Source organism: Physeter macrocephalus, chromosome 9, assembly GCF_002837175.3.
Source record: "Physeter macrocephalus isolate SW-GA chromosome 9, ASM283717v5, whole genome shotgun sequence".
Classification (NCBI taxonomy): Eukaryota; Metazoa; Chordata; class Mammalia; order Artiodactyla; family Physeteridae; genus Physeter; species Physeter macrocephalus.
Genome location: NC_041222.1, coordinates 2,006,042 through 2,019,774, shown reverse-complemented (window position 1 = coordinate 2,019,774; position 13,733 = coordinate 2,006,042). Strand labels below are relative to the sequence as shown.

The window sequence follows — 13,733 nt, the reverse complement described above, 5'->3', positions numbered from 1 at the left end:
TGAATGCCTGGTAAGCATGTTTAGATTTGGAGAACTTGACCCAAAGATACCTATTGTATTTTTGAAATGCATTGACATTGAGGCTCTGGAATCCTGAGAATTATTTTGTGCAGGATTATTATAAACATATATAAAATATTTTGTACTGTCTCTTACGTATTGCATTTCTGCTTTTTTTCTGATTATGAATATAAATCCTTGTCTTCAACTAAATGTCAACTACCGGAATGCAAATATAAGTAACTATATATATGAATTACCTTCTTTTTGATCGCTTGGCTCAAGAATAATGAAGCAATCTTAAAAAACAATCTCTCTTGTTTTTTAATGTTACCACATTCAGACATGCTAACCTTTACATAAGGAGACAGTAGGATTAGCTCAGTATATTGAACATCCATAGGAGTTATTTTTTAGAAAGTGGTTGATTTAATGCTAAGCTGTTCTGTATTCTCTTGTTTAGTTTACTTGTTAACCAATAGAACACTCTATGAGATTAGTGATCTGGAAGCAGAGTTTTCATCTGTGCACAGTGAACTGGCCTGTATTAGGATGAAAATCACAACCTAGACCTCTTTAACACTTGATCTAACTTTGCTAACTGGCCCAGACTTAAAAGTCAATTTACACTGATTTCATTCATGCCCTGGTAGCTTTCTTCATCTGGATTGCAAAAGCTGAAAGTGTGATGTGCTAGTAGAATCACTAATGTGATACCTCACTTTTTCTGTTTAGAGGCCCCAGATCTAAAGCAGGAGGAACGACTACAAGAACTGGAGAGCTGTTCAGGACTGGGTAGCACATCTGATGATACGGATGTCAGGGAGGTCAGTTCCCGCCCCAGCACACCAGGCCTCAGTGTTGTGTCGGGTATGTCTGGCTTGTTTTAAGGAATAAGGATTTGAAGGTGTGTTCCCACCTCCCCATTTATAAAGTTGATAGCAAAGAGATGTATTTTATTTAAGATCTGAGTAATTTCCAGGAAACTTATTCCTGTGGGACCTGACATCTATGAGAAGTTAATGTGTGCCATTATAGAGCCTGTCAAAGTAGTTGACAAATGGTCTGTGTGTGTTCCCTCTATAACTCTATCTGTTCTTGGTAGCCTCTGCTACTGTATTTAGACATCACATGATAATTCTGATTATGTTGTACAAATCAAGGTAAATATATTTAAGCAATTGTACACTAAAGGATATAATACCAAACAACTCACGTGTAAAGAACTGAGACACAAAAAATGTGAGAATGTATACATTTCTCCAAACTTCATATACTTTTTGTGTGGTTATTTTGTTCTTGCTGTTTATTTTTTACCATTTTTTTTAAAGGCATAAGTGCAACCTCTGAGGATATTCCCAATAAGATTGAAGACCTGAGATCTGAGTGCAGCTCTGATTTTGGGGGTAAAGATTCTGTCACTAGTCCAGACATGGATGAAGTAACTCATGGTAAGAAGGGGAAATGAGAATGACTTTTAGAAATGATCACATCCATGGCTGAAACTGGCAGCCTTTAACACATTGCTGGTGATGGTATCAACTGTTGCAGCACTTCAGGGTGTAGTTTGGCAATATGTGTGTAAGGCCTTAAAATAAGGTTCACATGCTAAATTTGGTTCAGTTAGCCCACTTTAGGAATCAGTCATAAGGAAACAGTTCATGTATGGAGAAAGTCTTATGCACAAAGATGTTCTTCATAATATTTATATTGGCAGAAAATTAGAACCAACCTAAGAACTGAAAAATAGAATGGCTAAGTGAATTTTGATGTAACCACTTATTAGAACTTATACAGCTATTTTTTAAATGCTTTGAAGAATATGAAATAATTTGGAGAAATACCTAGAACATAATACCACTTGGAAATTTTATTTTTAAAGAATTTTATATATAAGATAATAAAATGTTAAAAAACCTATCCTAAAGAAAGCACTGGGAGGAAGTACCAGAGTGCTAGTAAGTAGTGGTTTTACATATTGGGCACTGGGTTTGAAGTACTTGTTTTGTTTTGTTTTGTTTTTTACATGTTTGTTTATTCTAAACTAAAGTTTTTTATCTTCAACACTATGGACATTTTGGTCCAGGTAATTCTTTGCTGTGGGGGGCTCTCCTGTTCATTGTAGGATGTTTAGCAGCATCTCTGGCCTCTGTCAGAAGCACACCATCCCCCTCCCTCTCGTGCAGTGATGAAAACTAAAAATGTCCCCAGACATTGCCAAATGATCCCTTAGGGGGCAAAATAGCCCCAGCTGAGAACCACTGTTCTAAACCAGCAGTTTTCAAGTGTAGTGTCCATGGACCACTGAGGGCCCTTAAGACATTTCTGGGGGCTAGGGAGGTATGAGGTCAAAACTGTTTTCACAGCAATAAAAGGTTATTGTCCGTTCTACCATATTGACATTGCAAAGGTGGGTAAATTTGCTGAGGCCTTAACATGAAGCAAGGCAGTGGCACCAGACCAGACTAGCAGTCACTGTATTCTTCTCTCACAGTTTAAAAAAAAAAAAAAAAATTTACTTATGAATGTCTTTGATGAAGCGGTAAAAATTATTTAATGCTATATCTCAACCCTTGAGTGCACATCTATCTAATATTGTGAAGTAATAGGAAGTACTCCTCACGCATTTCTGCTGCATTCTGAAATACAATTAAGTGTCTCAAGGGAAAGCACTTATATGATTGAGTTGAGAGCTAAGTAGCTGTTTTTTTTTCTTGTTTGTTTTTCATGAAATACCATTTTTACTTGAAAGAATGACAAACTAGTTATTCATACTTGGATATTTGGCAGGCATTTCTTGAAAATTAACAAAATGAGCCTGTCATTTCAAGGAAAACAACTGACAGGACAGAGTTTGTTGCCAATGATAAAATCCAAGCTTACAGATAAAAATTAGGATTTTGGAAAACTCATGTCTACCTCCATGAGCTTGACAACTTCCTGCTATTTAAAAACTTTTCTGTTGAGATTGGTGGTGATATCAAGAATGTCATTTTTTTGATGTCATATGATGAAATGTGTCAGCATTTGGAAGATCTGCATATCTAATTGAACCAGTATTTTCCAGATGATCAATGTATGATGTTACAAAATCATGCTTGGGTAAAAGATCCATTCAAAGTGCAAGACAGACCAATTAAATTTTAATGTAACAGAGTACAGAAAGTTCACTGATTTGGTTTCAGAGTCCAAATGGTAGCTAATCTTTAAAAATCTACTACTTAGCAAGATTTGGTAGAGTATCAAAGAATAATATCCACAATTTTCTGAAAAGGCTTTTATTAAAATATTGTCTCTTTTCTACCTGCGTATCTTTGTGAGATCAGCTTTTCTTTATATATACTTTAACCAAAACAACATGTGCAACAGACTGAAAGCAGAAGCAGATATGAGAATCTACCTGTGTTCTATAAAGTTATACATTGAAGGAACTTGCAAAAATGTAGAAGTGTCACTCTTCTGGTTTATTATTTTGGAAAATATAATTATTTTTCATTTAAAAGGGTCATTTGTGTTACCATTTAATAAGTATATTTAAATGAATTATAAAATTTTAATATAAAATTTATTAAAAGTTTAAAAATTTTTTTTATATATTCTTTTCCATTTTAATTTCTAATATGGTTAAGTATCATTAGATATAACCAACATAAGTAAGCTTTTAGGGTCAAAAATTTTAAGAATGTAAAAGTGTCCTAAGACCAAAATTTTGAGAACTGATATTCTAAGCTATCTTTCATAATGATACACTATTTCTAATTTTTTTAAATGAAGGTAATTATAAGACACAGAACAAAAGGAAAATCAAATGGCAAAATAGTACTATTATTCATTATCAAAAAGAGCTCAGACTCAAAAAAGTTTAGAGGAATGGTTTCTTTTATATATTTGTAAGTTTTAGTCTCTGCATATTTTAATATCTCTGATTTTGGTTGTTTATAGACATTTGCTTAGAGGAGTCATCTTTTACTCTGCAGTTTTAAAATATTGTACTTTAGAAGTTCAAGTTTGTTTTGTAGTATAATGTATTACTCATTTTTAAAATAAATTTATTTATTAAGTTATTTATTGGCTGCACTGGGTCTTCGTTGCTGCACGAGGGCTTTCTCTAGTTGTGGCGAGCAGGGGCTACTCTTCGATGCGGTGTGCGGGCTTCTCGTTGCAGTGGCTTCTCTTGTGGTGGAACACAGGCTCTAGGCGCGCAGGCTTCAGTAGTTGTGGCACGTGGGCTCAGTAGTTGTGGCTCATGGGCCTAGTTGCTCCACAGCATGTGGGATCTTCCCGGAACAGGGCTCGAACCCGTGTCCCCTGCATTGGTAGGTGGATTCTTAACCACTGCACCACCAGGGAAGTCCTGTATTACTCATTTTTGTTTTGAGTTCTCTTATAAATTGTCTTTTGCTGAGAGCAATATTAGAATTTCAAATTTTACAACTTTTTATTTATACTCCTTCTATAGGTAGTATTGCCCCTATTTTTATAGGTGGAGGGAAGGTGAGATTCAGGGAACTTGTTACATTCTGAAAATTTTGATGATTTACATCTTCTGGCTCTGCTCTTTGCATTAACCATAGTACAGTTTGGCCATTAGAAGTAATAGGCAGTGGATGCTAGACTACTTAAATGTAATTAAAATCCATGTAAATATGTAGATAAAAACATAAAATGAATTTGAGGTAAGCAGAATATGCTATTTATTAGATCATGTTTTTTCTGATATGCCCCTCAAGTTATAATTTGTCAAAAAGGAAGACTGGAAGAGAACCTTTTTCACAGTGTTGAAACTCCTACTGAGTCATGAGTTCTGACTTGGTCACACAGTTTGCCCTTCTCTTTTAGGTGCCCACCAGCTGACCTCTCCTCCTTCTCAGTCAGAGTCTCTCCTTGCCATGTTTGATCCGCTGTCTTCACATGAAGGTAAAGTAGTCAAATGAACTTTTTGACTCTTGTTTTATCGTGGACAGAAGAACAAAACCAAAACCCTTTGTTCATGCCTTTGTTGGACTTTTTTGTGTCTCAGCTGCAGACTTTTTTTCTGTGTTCCAGGGGCTTCTGCTGTAGTAAGGCCAAAGGTTCACTATGCCAGGCCATCGCATCCACCACCAGATCCCCCAATCCTGGAAGGAGCTGCAGGAGGAAACGAGGCCAGGTTGCCAAACTTCGGTTCCCATGTCTTAACTCCAGCTGAGATGGAGGCATTTAAGCAAAGGCATTCTTACCCTGAGAGATTAGTTCGCAGCAGGAGCTCTGATATAGTGTCTTCTGTCCGGCGACCTATGAGTGACCCCAGCTGGAACCGACGTCCAGGGAATGAAGAGCGAGAACTCCCCCAAGCCGCAGCCATTGGTGCTACTTCTTTGGTGGCTGCACCACATTCATCATCTTCGTCCCCGAGTAAGGACTCCTCAAGAGGAGAGGTATGGGACGCAGACCTTGTACAAGAACTTGCTAATTATGGTCAGCTTTAGTGTTCCATCTGCCTAGTTCTCTTGATACCTGAAATTAATGCGGAATATGTAAATCTACGATGAAGGGTGGACAGTAGTCATGATTAAAGGTGATTTGTCAATCCTATATGTCCACGACCGTAACCCATAAAAAGCCTTTACTTTGGCTTTGTAATAATGTATCTTGCATTTTTATAATACTTTTAACTTTCCTCCAAGCAATTTCGTATCTCATTTAAACCTCACAGTTTCCTTCAGAAATGGTTAGAGGAAGTACTTTTTTTCTTTTTTTTCCAGTGCGTTATTATTTTTAATTTTGAAACAATCACAGAGTTACTAAAAAGTTGGTAGTAGATACAAAGAACCTCCCCTGCAACCATGTGAGAGTAAGTTGCCAACCTGATGCTCCAATGCTCCATCACCTATGAATACTTTAGTGTAAGTTTCCTACAAGCAAGCACCTTCCCCTACACGTCATAGTATAACCATCAACATCAGGAAGTTAAAATTCATACATTAATAATAATGTATCAATACATTAATGATAGTTTTCATACCCCATTCTTGTGTCTCCTGTTGTCCAAGTAACATTCTTTAGTGAAAGGATCCCATTCAAAATCACAACTTGTATTTAGTCGTCATGTCTTTTAAGTCTTTCTTTCTTTCTTTTTGGTTGCCTTGGGTCTTCGTTGTTGCACGCGGGCTTTCTCTAGTTGCAGCAAGCGGAGGCTTCTCTTTGTGGTGGAGCACGGGCTCTAGGCGCTCAGGCTTCAGTAGTTGTGGCATGCAGCCTCAGTAGTTGTGGCTCCCGGGCCCTAGAGCGCAGGCTCGGTAGTTGTGGCACATGGGCTTAGTTGCTCTGTGGCATGTGGGATCTTCCCGGACCAGGGCTCGAACCCGTGTCCCCTGCATTGGCAGGCGGATTCTTGCAGGCTCGGTAGTTGTGGCACATGGGCTTAGTTGCTCTGTGGCATGTGGGATCTTCCCGGAGCAGGGCTCGAACCCGTGTCCCCTGCATTGGCAGGCGGATTCTTAACCACTGCACCACCAGGGAAGTCCCTTTAGTCTCTTTCAATCTAGGACATTTCCTCAGTTTCTCCTTGATTTTCATGACCTTTATACTCTTTTTTAAAAATTTATTTATTTATTTATTTATTTTTGGCTGCATTGGGTCTTCGTTGCTATGTGCGGGCTTTCTCTAGTTTCAGTGAGTGGGGGCTACTCTTCGTTGCGGTGCACGGGCTTCTCATTATGGTGGCTTCTCGTTGCAGAGCACGGGCTCTAGGCGCGCAGGCTTCAGTAGTTGCAGCATGCGGGCTCAGTAGTTGTGGTGCACGGGCTTAGTTGCTCTGCGGCATGTGGGATCTTCCCAGGCCAGGGCTCGAACCTGTGTCCCCTGCATTGGTAGGCGGATTCTTAACCACTGCACCACCAGGGAAGTCCCTATACTCTTGAAAGCTACAGGTGTTATTTTCTAGAATGTCCCTCAGTTTGGGTCTGCTTGATATTTTCTCATGATTAGATTCAGGTTATTCATCTTAGGCAGGAATATCACTAAAGTGACACTGTGTTCATTTCACTGCATGCTACCAGGTAGCACACAATTTAAATTTGTCCCACTACTCTGGTGTTTACTTGGATCGTTTGATGAAGGTGTTGTCTGCCAGGCTTCACTACTGTAAGTTACTCTTTTCCCTTTTGTAATTAATAAGTATTTCTGGGAGGAGAGAGGACATTGAAAATATGTAAATATCGTGTTCTTTCTCAAATTTTAAATTTATCCACTTATTAATCATATCTATGGTCTCATGATTTTCTATTTTTAGTCAGTGGGTTTGTTACAGCCATTTATTTTGAAACCCAGTTGTCCCTGATTTGGCCAATGGTCACCCCTTCAAGCTGGCTCCTGTGTTCTTTTGACATTTGGGTATCTTTCTTTGAGTATCTCTCTGCTTTCTGGAACAAAATGTTATAAGCTTATATTGTATTGTGTCTGCTTTAGTCCTGGAATCAGCCATTTCTCCAAGGATCCCTTATTCCTTTTAGTAGAAAATGGTTTTTAGAAATCAGGATCTGGCTATTAGGTGTGCTCTTTGCTGTGGGGGTGTACCTGCTCCCAGGACCTCTCAGTTGACAGAGCTAGGGAGAGAGTGTGTGTGTGTGTGTATGTGTGTGTGTGTACGTGCACATTTACATGTGTATTTATTTCTATATCTTTCTCTTTATATGTATAGAACCATTTCCAGTCTAAAAACAACAGAATTCATTTCATCTTCCTTCCATTCCATATTTGCAGTTCCCTTCTCCAGCAGTGAGAAAACTGCTTTCATTATTCTTCATGTATGTACTTATTTGATCAGTCCCCCTGTAGGTAATCAATATCCCGTCCCCACCGCTAAACCCTCCCTGGATGCCATTCCTCTGCTTAGGTTCTGATATCCCATTCACATGGATGCCCTTAGAGAAGGTATTTTTAGTTCCAGTTTTGTAGATGAAAAAACAGAAATAAGGGGCTTCCCTGGTGGCACAGTGGTTGGGAATCCGCCTGCTGATGCCGGGGACGCGGGTTCGTGCCCTGGTCCAGGAAGATCCCACGTGCCGCGGAGCGGCTGGGCCTGTGAGCCATGGCCACTGAGCCTGCACGTCGGGAGCCTGTGCTCCGCAACAGGAGAGGCCACAGCAGTGAGAGGCCAGCGTAACGCCAAAAAAAAAAAAAAAACAGAAATAAAATGATTTGTCTAAAGTCACGTGATAGGTTAGTAAAGGAATTACAGTCCCTGCCTTTTGACATGTGGTCTTAATAACAACTCATTATAATTGGTGATCAAAACATGAACTTTGAAGTTGGTCAGATCTAGGTTTGAGTCCCGGCTGTGCCCCATGCAGTCTTTATAACTTTGGGAAGATGAGGAGATAACCTTCTTTAGCCTCATATTTCTCATCTATTAAAAGGGCTTAATAATAGTATTTATCTCTTAAGGCTACTGTGAAGTTTAAATGAGATAATATATGTCCTTACGTTCAGCGTTTGGCACACAGTACATACATAGTTTTATTATTAATATTACTGCTACCGTCTCTACTACCCTCTAGATTTTATGTGCATTGCATTTACTCATCCCATATGAGTATTTATTGAGTGCCTACTCTATGCTAGACTCTGATTAAGCTTTTGGTGTACTGACAGTAATAAGATAGAGCCTACCCTCAAGTGATCCATCATAGTCTGGTGCTTGAAAGGTATACATCCCTGTTCCAGAAGTTGCCTGTACAACAATAAGAACAGTTTTGCTTTGAAGAAAAACTAGTGGTTTTTGTGTTTCACAGACTAACTAAAATCCTTTTCATGCTAATTATCCTGCTGTCCAACTCCAAATAAAGCATCAAACTTTTTCTACAGACTGAAGAACGCAAAGATAGCGATGATGAGAAATCAGACAGGAACAGACCTTGGTGGAGAAAGCGTTTTGTTTCTGCCATGCCCAAAGGTAATTTTATAAAATATCAGAATGTGATATCAGCAACAAGAAGTAAAGCCCCAAAATCTCTTTCAGAGAGCCAAAATCTGACCTCCTCCGTGAGGCCTTTGGGGCCTCAGTTTCTTGCTGTTTTGAGGGTATGGAAAATGATTTCACTCAGGTGAATGCTAAGGTACAGCTTTGGAAGTGACAGTTCCTGTTTTTTGCAGGAAGTGGCAGTGGTTTCATAAATGAAAGTGAGGCAGGTCATGGTTGTTTAAATATCATATACCATTGAAGTTAAATATATAGGACTTTTGACATATGTATTGCTAATAATTATTTCAGGAAAAAGGGATACTATTAGTAAACAAACATTGAAAATTTATCCTTTACATTCCTGGAATAAACTTAAGCTTCTTATGTTTATGTTCATTGAGAATGATAATACCCTGAATATTAGTGTTTATTCTGGAATGCAGTTGTGTAGAATTGTTTGCTTTTCTTGTGAATAGCCTGACATCATATCCGTAGGTATTGAAATTTGAGTTGGCAAAAGCATCTCTTCCAGGAAGGAGAGATTATGCAGGATTAGAGGGAAGGGCTTCTTCCAAAGGCCTCTTCTCGGCACTGTGGTGCTCAGGAGCTGAGGTGTACTGCTTTCACGCCAGACTCAAGCCCACTTTAGGAGGAGAGACTGAGGCTCAGAGCTTTGAATGTGTTGTGTTTTGAGCAGAGGTTAAGAGGCAGTGGTTTTGATTCAGTCCCAATAGATTCCTGTTAAATCATTCTTCCTGTGGCAGATGACCCCAAAGCAGATTCTGGAAGCTTCTTTAAGAACCTTCAATGCTATTTTAAGAATGATTATCAGTTGACACTCGGGATTTCTTAGCTTTTAAACTTTTCACCTTCCTTCCACTTAGAAATGTTGGCACACCAGTTAACTCCAGAATGACTGCTGTCTTCCGAGTAGTGCAGTATGTTATATGTCACACTACTGACTTTATTTAATTTCCAGCTCCTATACCATTTAGAAAGAAAGAAAAACAAGAAAAAGACAAAGATGATCTGGGGCCTGACAGATTCTCAACACTCACAGGTTTGTAGACCCATGGACTTCCTGGCTCCTTCATTCCCAGAGCACATATTTCATAACACTTTTTCTTGGGTGCCATAAGCGTTGCCTTCTTAGAAGAGTGTGTCTGTGTGTGTACAGTGGGGAGTATGTTCTTCATAGCTCTGTGGTTTCCAGTTGGCGGCCACAGTGAACTCAGTGCACTCTTCCTGCAGACCGCCACCACCATCATCATCCTCATTATCATAACTTCCGTTTACGATGAGGCCCCTGATGCTGAGCCTCTAGGCCTACCCTAGAACCCGACATCTTAGTGGGATGATGACACACAGTGCCTTTTAGGAAAGTGTGGTGATGGTTTTAGTGCTATGCATGCCATATCTTTGGATCATTGATTGAATAGTTTTCTTTAACGTTGATCGTAGAATTCTAAATTCATTTCCATCTATAGTTCTTGATTATTCAGGATCATTGTGAAATTCTATTTTACCTAATCATTTCCTTTTTTCGTGATAAGTGTTCAAACAATATCGTAAATTTATAAACTTTACCAATTTTTTACAGCTTGAATCATTTTAACATTGCTATCTGACCCAAGGAAAATACAACTAGGGGTTGGGTTCTTACCTCATTCAGCATTTGTATTTTTGCAGCTTCTTTTTGGCATATTATGAATGAACACCCTAAAAGGAAAAAGTATGAGAGGTAGTGTTGATGGCCCAACCTTGAGTTTGATAGCTGTATACTGTCTCCAGTGACTGAAGAACGTCTAGAGGGAAATTCATTTCTCACCTCTCTTTTTCTTGTCTTGATTTTAAATTATGTTATCTTACTAAGGTAAAATGAAGACTTTTATTTAAAAATGAGATAGGTTTCAAAAGAACATCCTCCTCAAAGAGCTCAGTGTAGTACAGGTAGAATCCCATTTCAGTGCATAGTTGTTGTCATGTCTAGTTCTAAAATAAATGTAGACGTTTCCATGTCCTAGTGTACATCCCCGTTTATTTGATGAGGTGACTTTTCTGGAATAAAGGGTTTTAAACAGCAGGAGCTGTGCTTTCAGGCCAGGTTCCCTGCTGAGAGCAGTCAAACCTATCTCATTCAGTCAACAAATGCTTGTTGAACATCTGACTCATGCCAGGCACTGTGCTGTGTGGTAGGTGTTCAGTCAAATCACACATGACTCTGGTTCTTTAGGGACTTACAGCCTGATTGAGAAGCAGTGGAAGGGGATCCTTTTGGCAAGATTTTTATGTTCTCTTACGATGCTCCTGGCTTTAGAACACCACCACCGTTCACAGAGTAGAATGCTCTTAATAAAATCTCAGGTTTTCAAAATGTTGAATTAATAACTTTGGAGAAGTTATAAATTATTTTTTTACTCGTGTCTTTAGGCAATACATTTTTCTTAGTCCTTGGTGCCTAAACTGTAAGCTAAGTAGAGTAAGTTTTTTTCCATAAAATATTTCATTTTGTTTGTGTTTGATTCAAGCAGTTTAGCTTCCCTACTGGTGCAGAAATTTCTACCCACTCCTAATTAATGACCCAAAGAAAAGTATCATTAAATCAATTTTTTTAATGTTATGAGCGGGAATTTCTTAACAGTCTGTCCGTAATCTCGCCACCTTAATTTTCTTTTTTTCATGTTCTCTTCCAATCTTTCCTTATCTATACCTGGCTTTTCATGATGAAATCAGAGTGTGTATGTAACTTTGTATTCTTTTACCACATGTTATTTCATAAACCCTGTCCCAATTTCTGCTTGACATAGTTGGTTTTTTAATAATTTTTGTTGGCTCTGAGATCATCTATCATTATTTTATTGTGGTGTGAACATTCTCTTGCTTTTCGATATTTAAATTGTATCCATTTTTTTTTTACTATGAAAATACTGCTCACAGCTTTGCATATATAGCATTTTTTTGTCTATTTTAATTATTGTCCTCAGATAAAATTTTTAAGAACGGTGTTACAGAAATAAAAGTTAAAAGCAACGTTATTGCTTTCACTATGTTTAACCCTCTTTTAGAGCCCTCAACAGCACTCAAAACCAATAACAAGAAAAAGATTTTGTAATGATAACGGTTTTATCAGTTTACATTTTGAAGAAGATCAGATTTTATTCGGACTCTATTATCATGCAGTCAAACATCGTTGTAGCAGAAAGATTATATTGTTTTGGAAATCGTTTCTCCCTACAGTTTACCACAATTTTACGGAGACACGAACACTAAATATTTTTTTCATGGAAAAAAAAGAAGAGCCTATGAGCATACTACTTAACCTCTTTCTACCTTGATTTCTTCTTCTTAAAAATGGGGGTGATAGTAGTACCTCCATGTAGGGTTGTTGTGATGATTAATTGAGATCATTCATATAAGGTGTTTAGCACAGTTCCTGGCACGTAGTACATGCTCAATAAATGTTAGCTGCTGTTAATATTAGCTGCTATTAACACATACACATATATAAATTCTAGTGATTTTTATCTGTTTTAAGACTTTTTAAAAAATGGGATTCTACCAGAATGTAGACATAACCTGCTTGGCCTAGGTCTGTCTCAGGAGTTTGCATTTCACTATGGAACTATATTTTGTCCCATAGATCTGTAGCACTTCTTTGCTTTGTTAACTGTTAATTAGTGACTCTGCCATCTGACTCCAAGAAAACATTTTGATGTGCTGATTTTGTTGACCGGATAGTGGGCCAGTCAGTAACCAGTGCTGCACCTGTGATTGTGATAAGCTTTTTCTCTGTGCACCCCAGGTACAAGTCCAGCACTCCCCAACAGTGTCTAGATTCTCTAGGAGTGCCTCTGAAACCATTGCACGCACAAAAGTGCTCTAATCCAGCAGCTGTACTGTCATGGTGAGATTTAGTAAGATAGAATATGAATATCTGAAGTTTCCAAATGTGGTGTAGCGAGAGAAATTCATGAAGGGAGAGTGGAGGAAGACATTTTTAAAGTATTATTTAAAAGGGTTTAATTTGAAGTTTGAGTACTTTTTTTCCTCCTTCAGCATAGAGATGTCTGAATAAATGAAGTCTGCATATAAAAGTGCAGTGTTGGAAGTTCTGGTAGCATGAATTGATAATAACGTGATTTGAGTGTAAACACTTTAGAAACCCATCATCCATTCAGTCTGCACTGAACTTTTTGACAGTGTCATGCAGAATTCTGACGATGATGAGAAAGTGGAGTAATCCTCCCAATTTCGTGCTTTGGCAAGGCTCTCAGACCTAGAAATGGGATGAGTAGGCAGCTGCATGGTGCCTCTTATAACATTGAGATATGTGCTCTTTTTAAGTCTTACCTCCTAATCCGCCTTTGGGATTATGCTACTGGTGTCGTACTAACATCAGAGTGGGTGCAAACCAAGGGGAGCTAATTCTCTCCCTCTCCTTTCCCCTGCAGATGACCCGAGCCCTAGACTCAGTGCACAAGCTCAGGTTGCTGAGGATATTCTGGACAAATACAGGAATGCCATTAAACGAACCAGTCCCAGTGAAGGAGCACTGGCAAACTACGAAAGTGCAGGTGATAATCATGATAAAGAATGGAATAGTAACTTTAGTATCACAGTGATAAAGGTGGTCCAAATTAAAAGTAACCTTGTAGGGCTTCCCTGGTGGTGCAGTGGTTGAGAGTCCGCCTGCCGATGCAGGGGACATGGGTTCGTGCCCCGGTCCGGGAAGATCCCACATGCTGCGGAGCGGCTGGGCCCGTGAGCCATGGCCGCTGAGCATGCGCGT

General features: G+C 38.8%; 1 protein-coding gene across 7 annotated transcripts in view; it reads left to right on the top strand.

The window, feature by feature from the left end:
* The window catches only part of GAPVD1 (GTPase activating protein and VPS9 domains 1), a 67,662-nt gene that overhangs the window by 41,133 nt on the left and 12,796 nt on the right, over nt 1-13,733 (top strand). For 5 of the 7 annotated variants that reach the window (XM_055086967.1, XM_007117634.4, XM_007117635.4 and 2 more), the window contains 7 exons: nt 736-870; nt 1,332-1,451; nt 4,840-4,917; nt 5,047-5,417; nt 8,848-8,935; nt 9,924-10,004; nt 13,396-13,518. In XM_055086967.1, the coding sequence (XP_054942942.1) occupies nt 736-870; nt 1,332-1,451; nt 4,840-4,917; nt 5,047-5,417; nt 8,848-8,935; nt 9,924-10,004; nt 13,396-13,518 (996 nt within the window). The remainder of the gene's footprint in view (nt 1-735; nt 871-1,331; nt 1,452-4,839; nt 4,918-5,046; nt 5,418-8,847; nt 8,936-9,923; nt 10,005-13,395; nt 13,519-13,733) is intronic. The other 2 variants (XM_007117639.4, XM_055086968.1) reach the window with 1 other exon arrangement.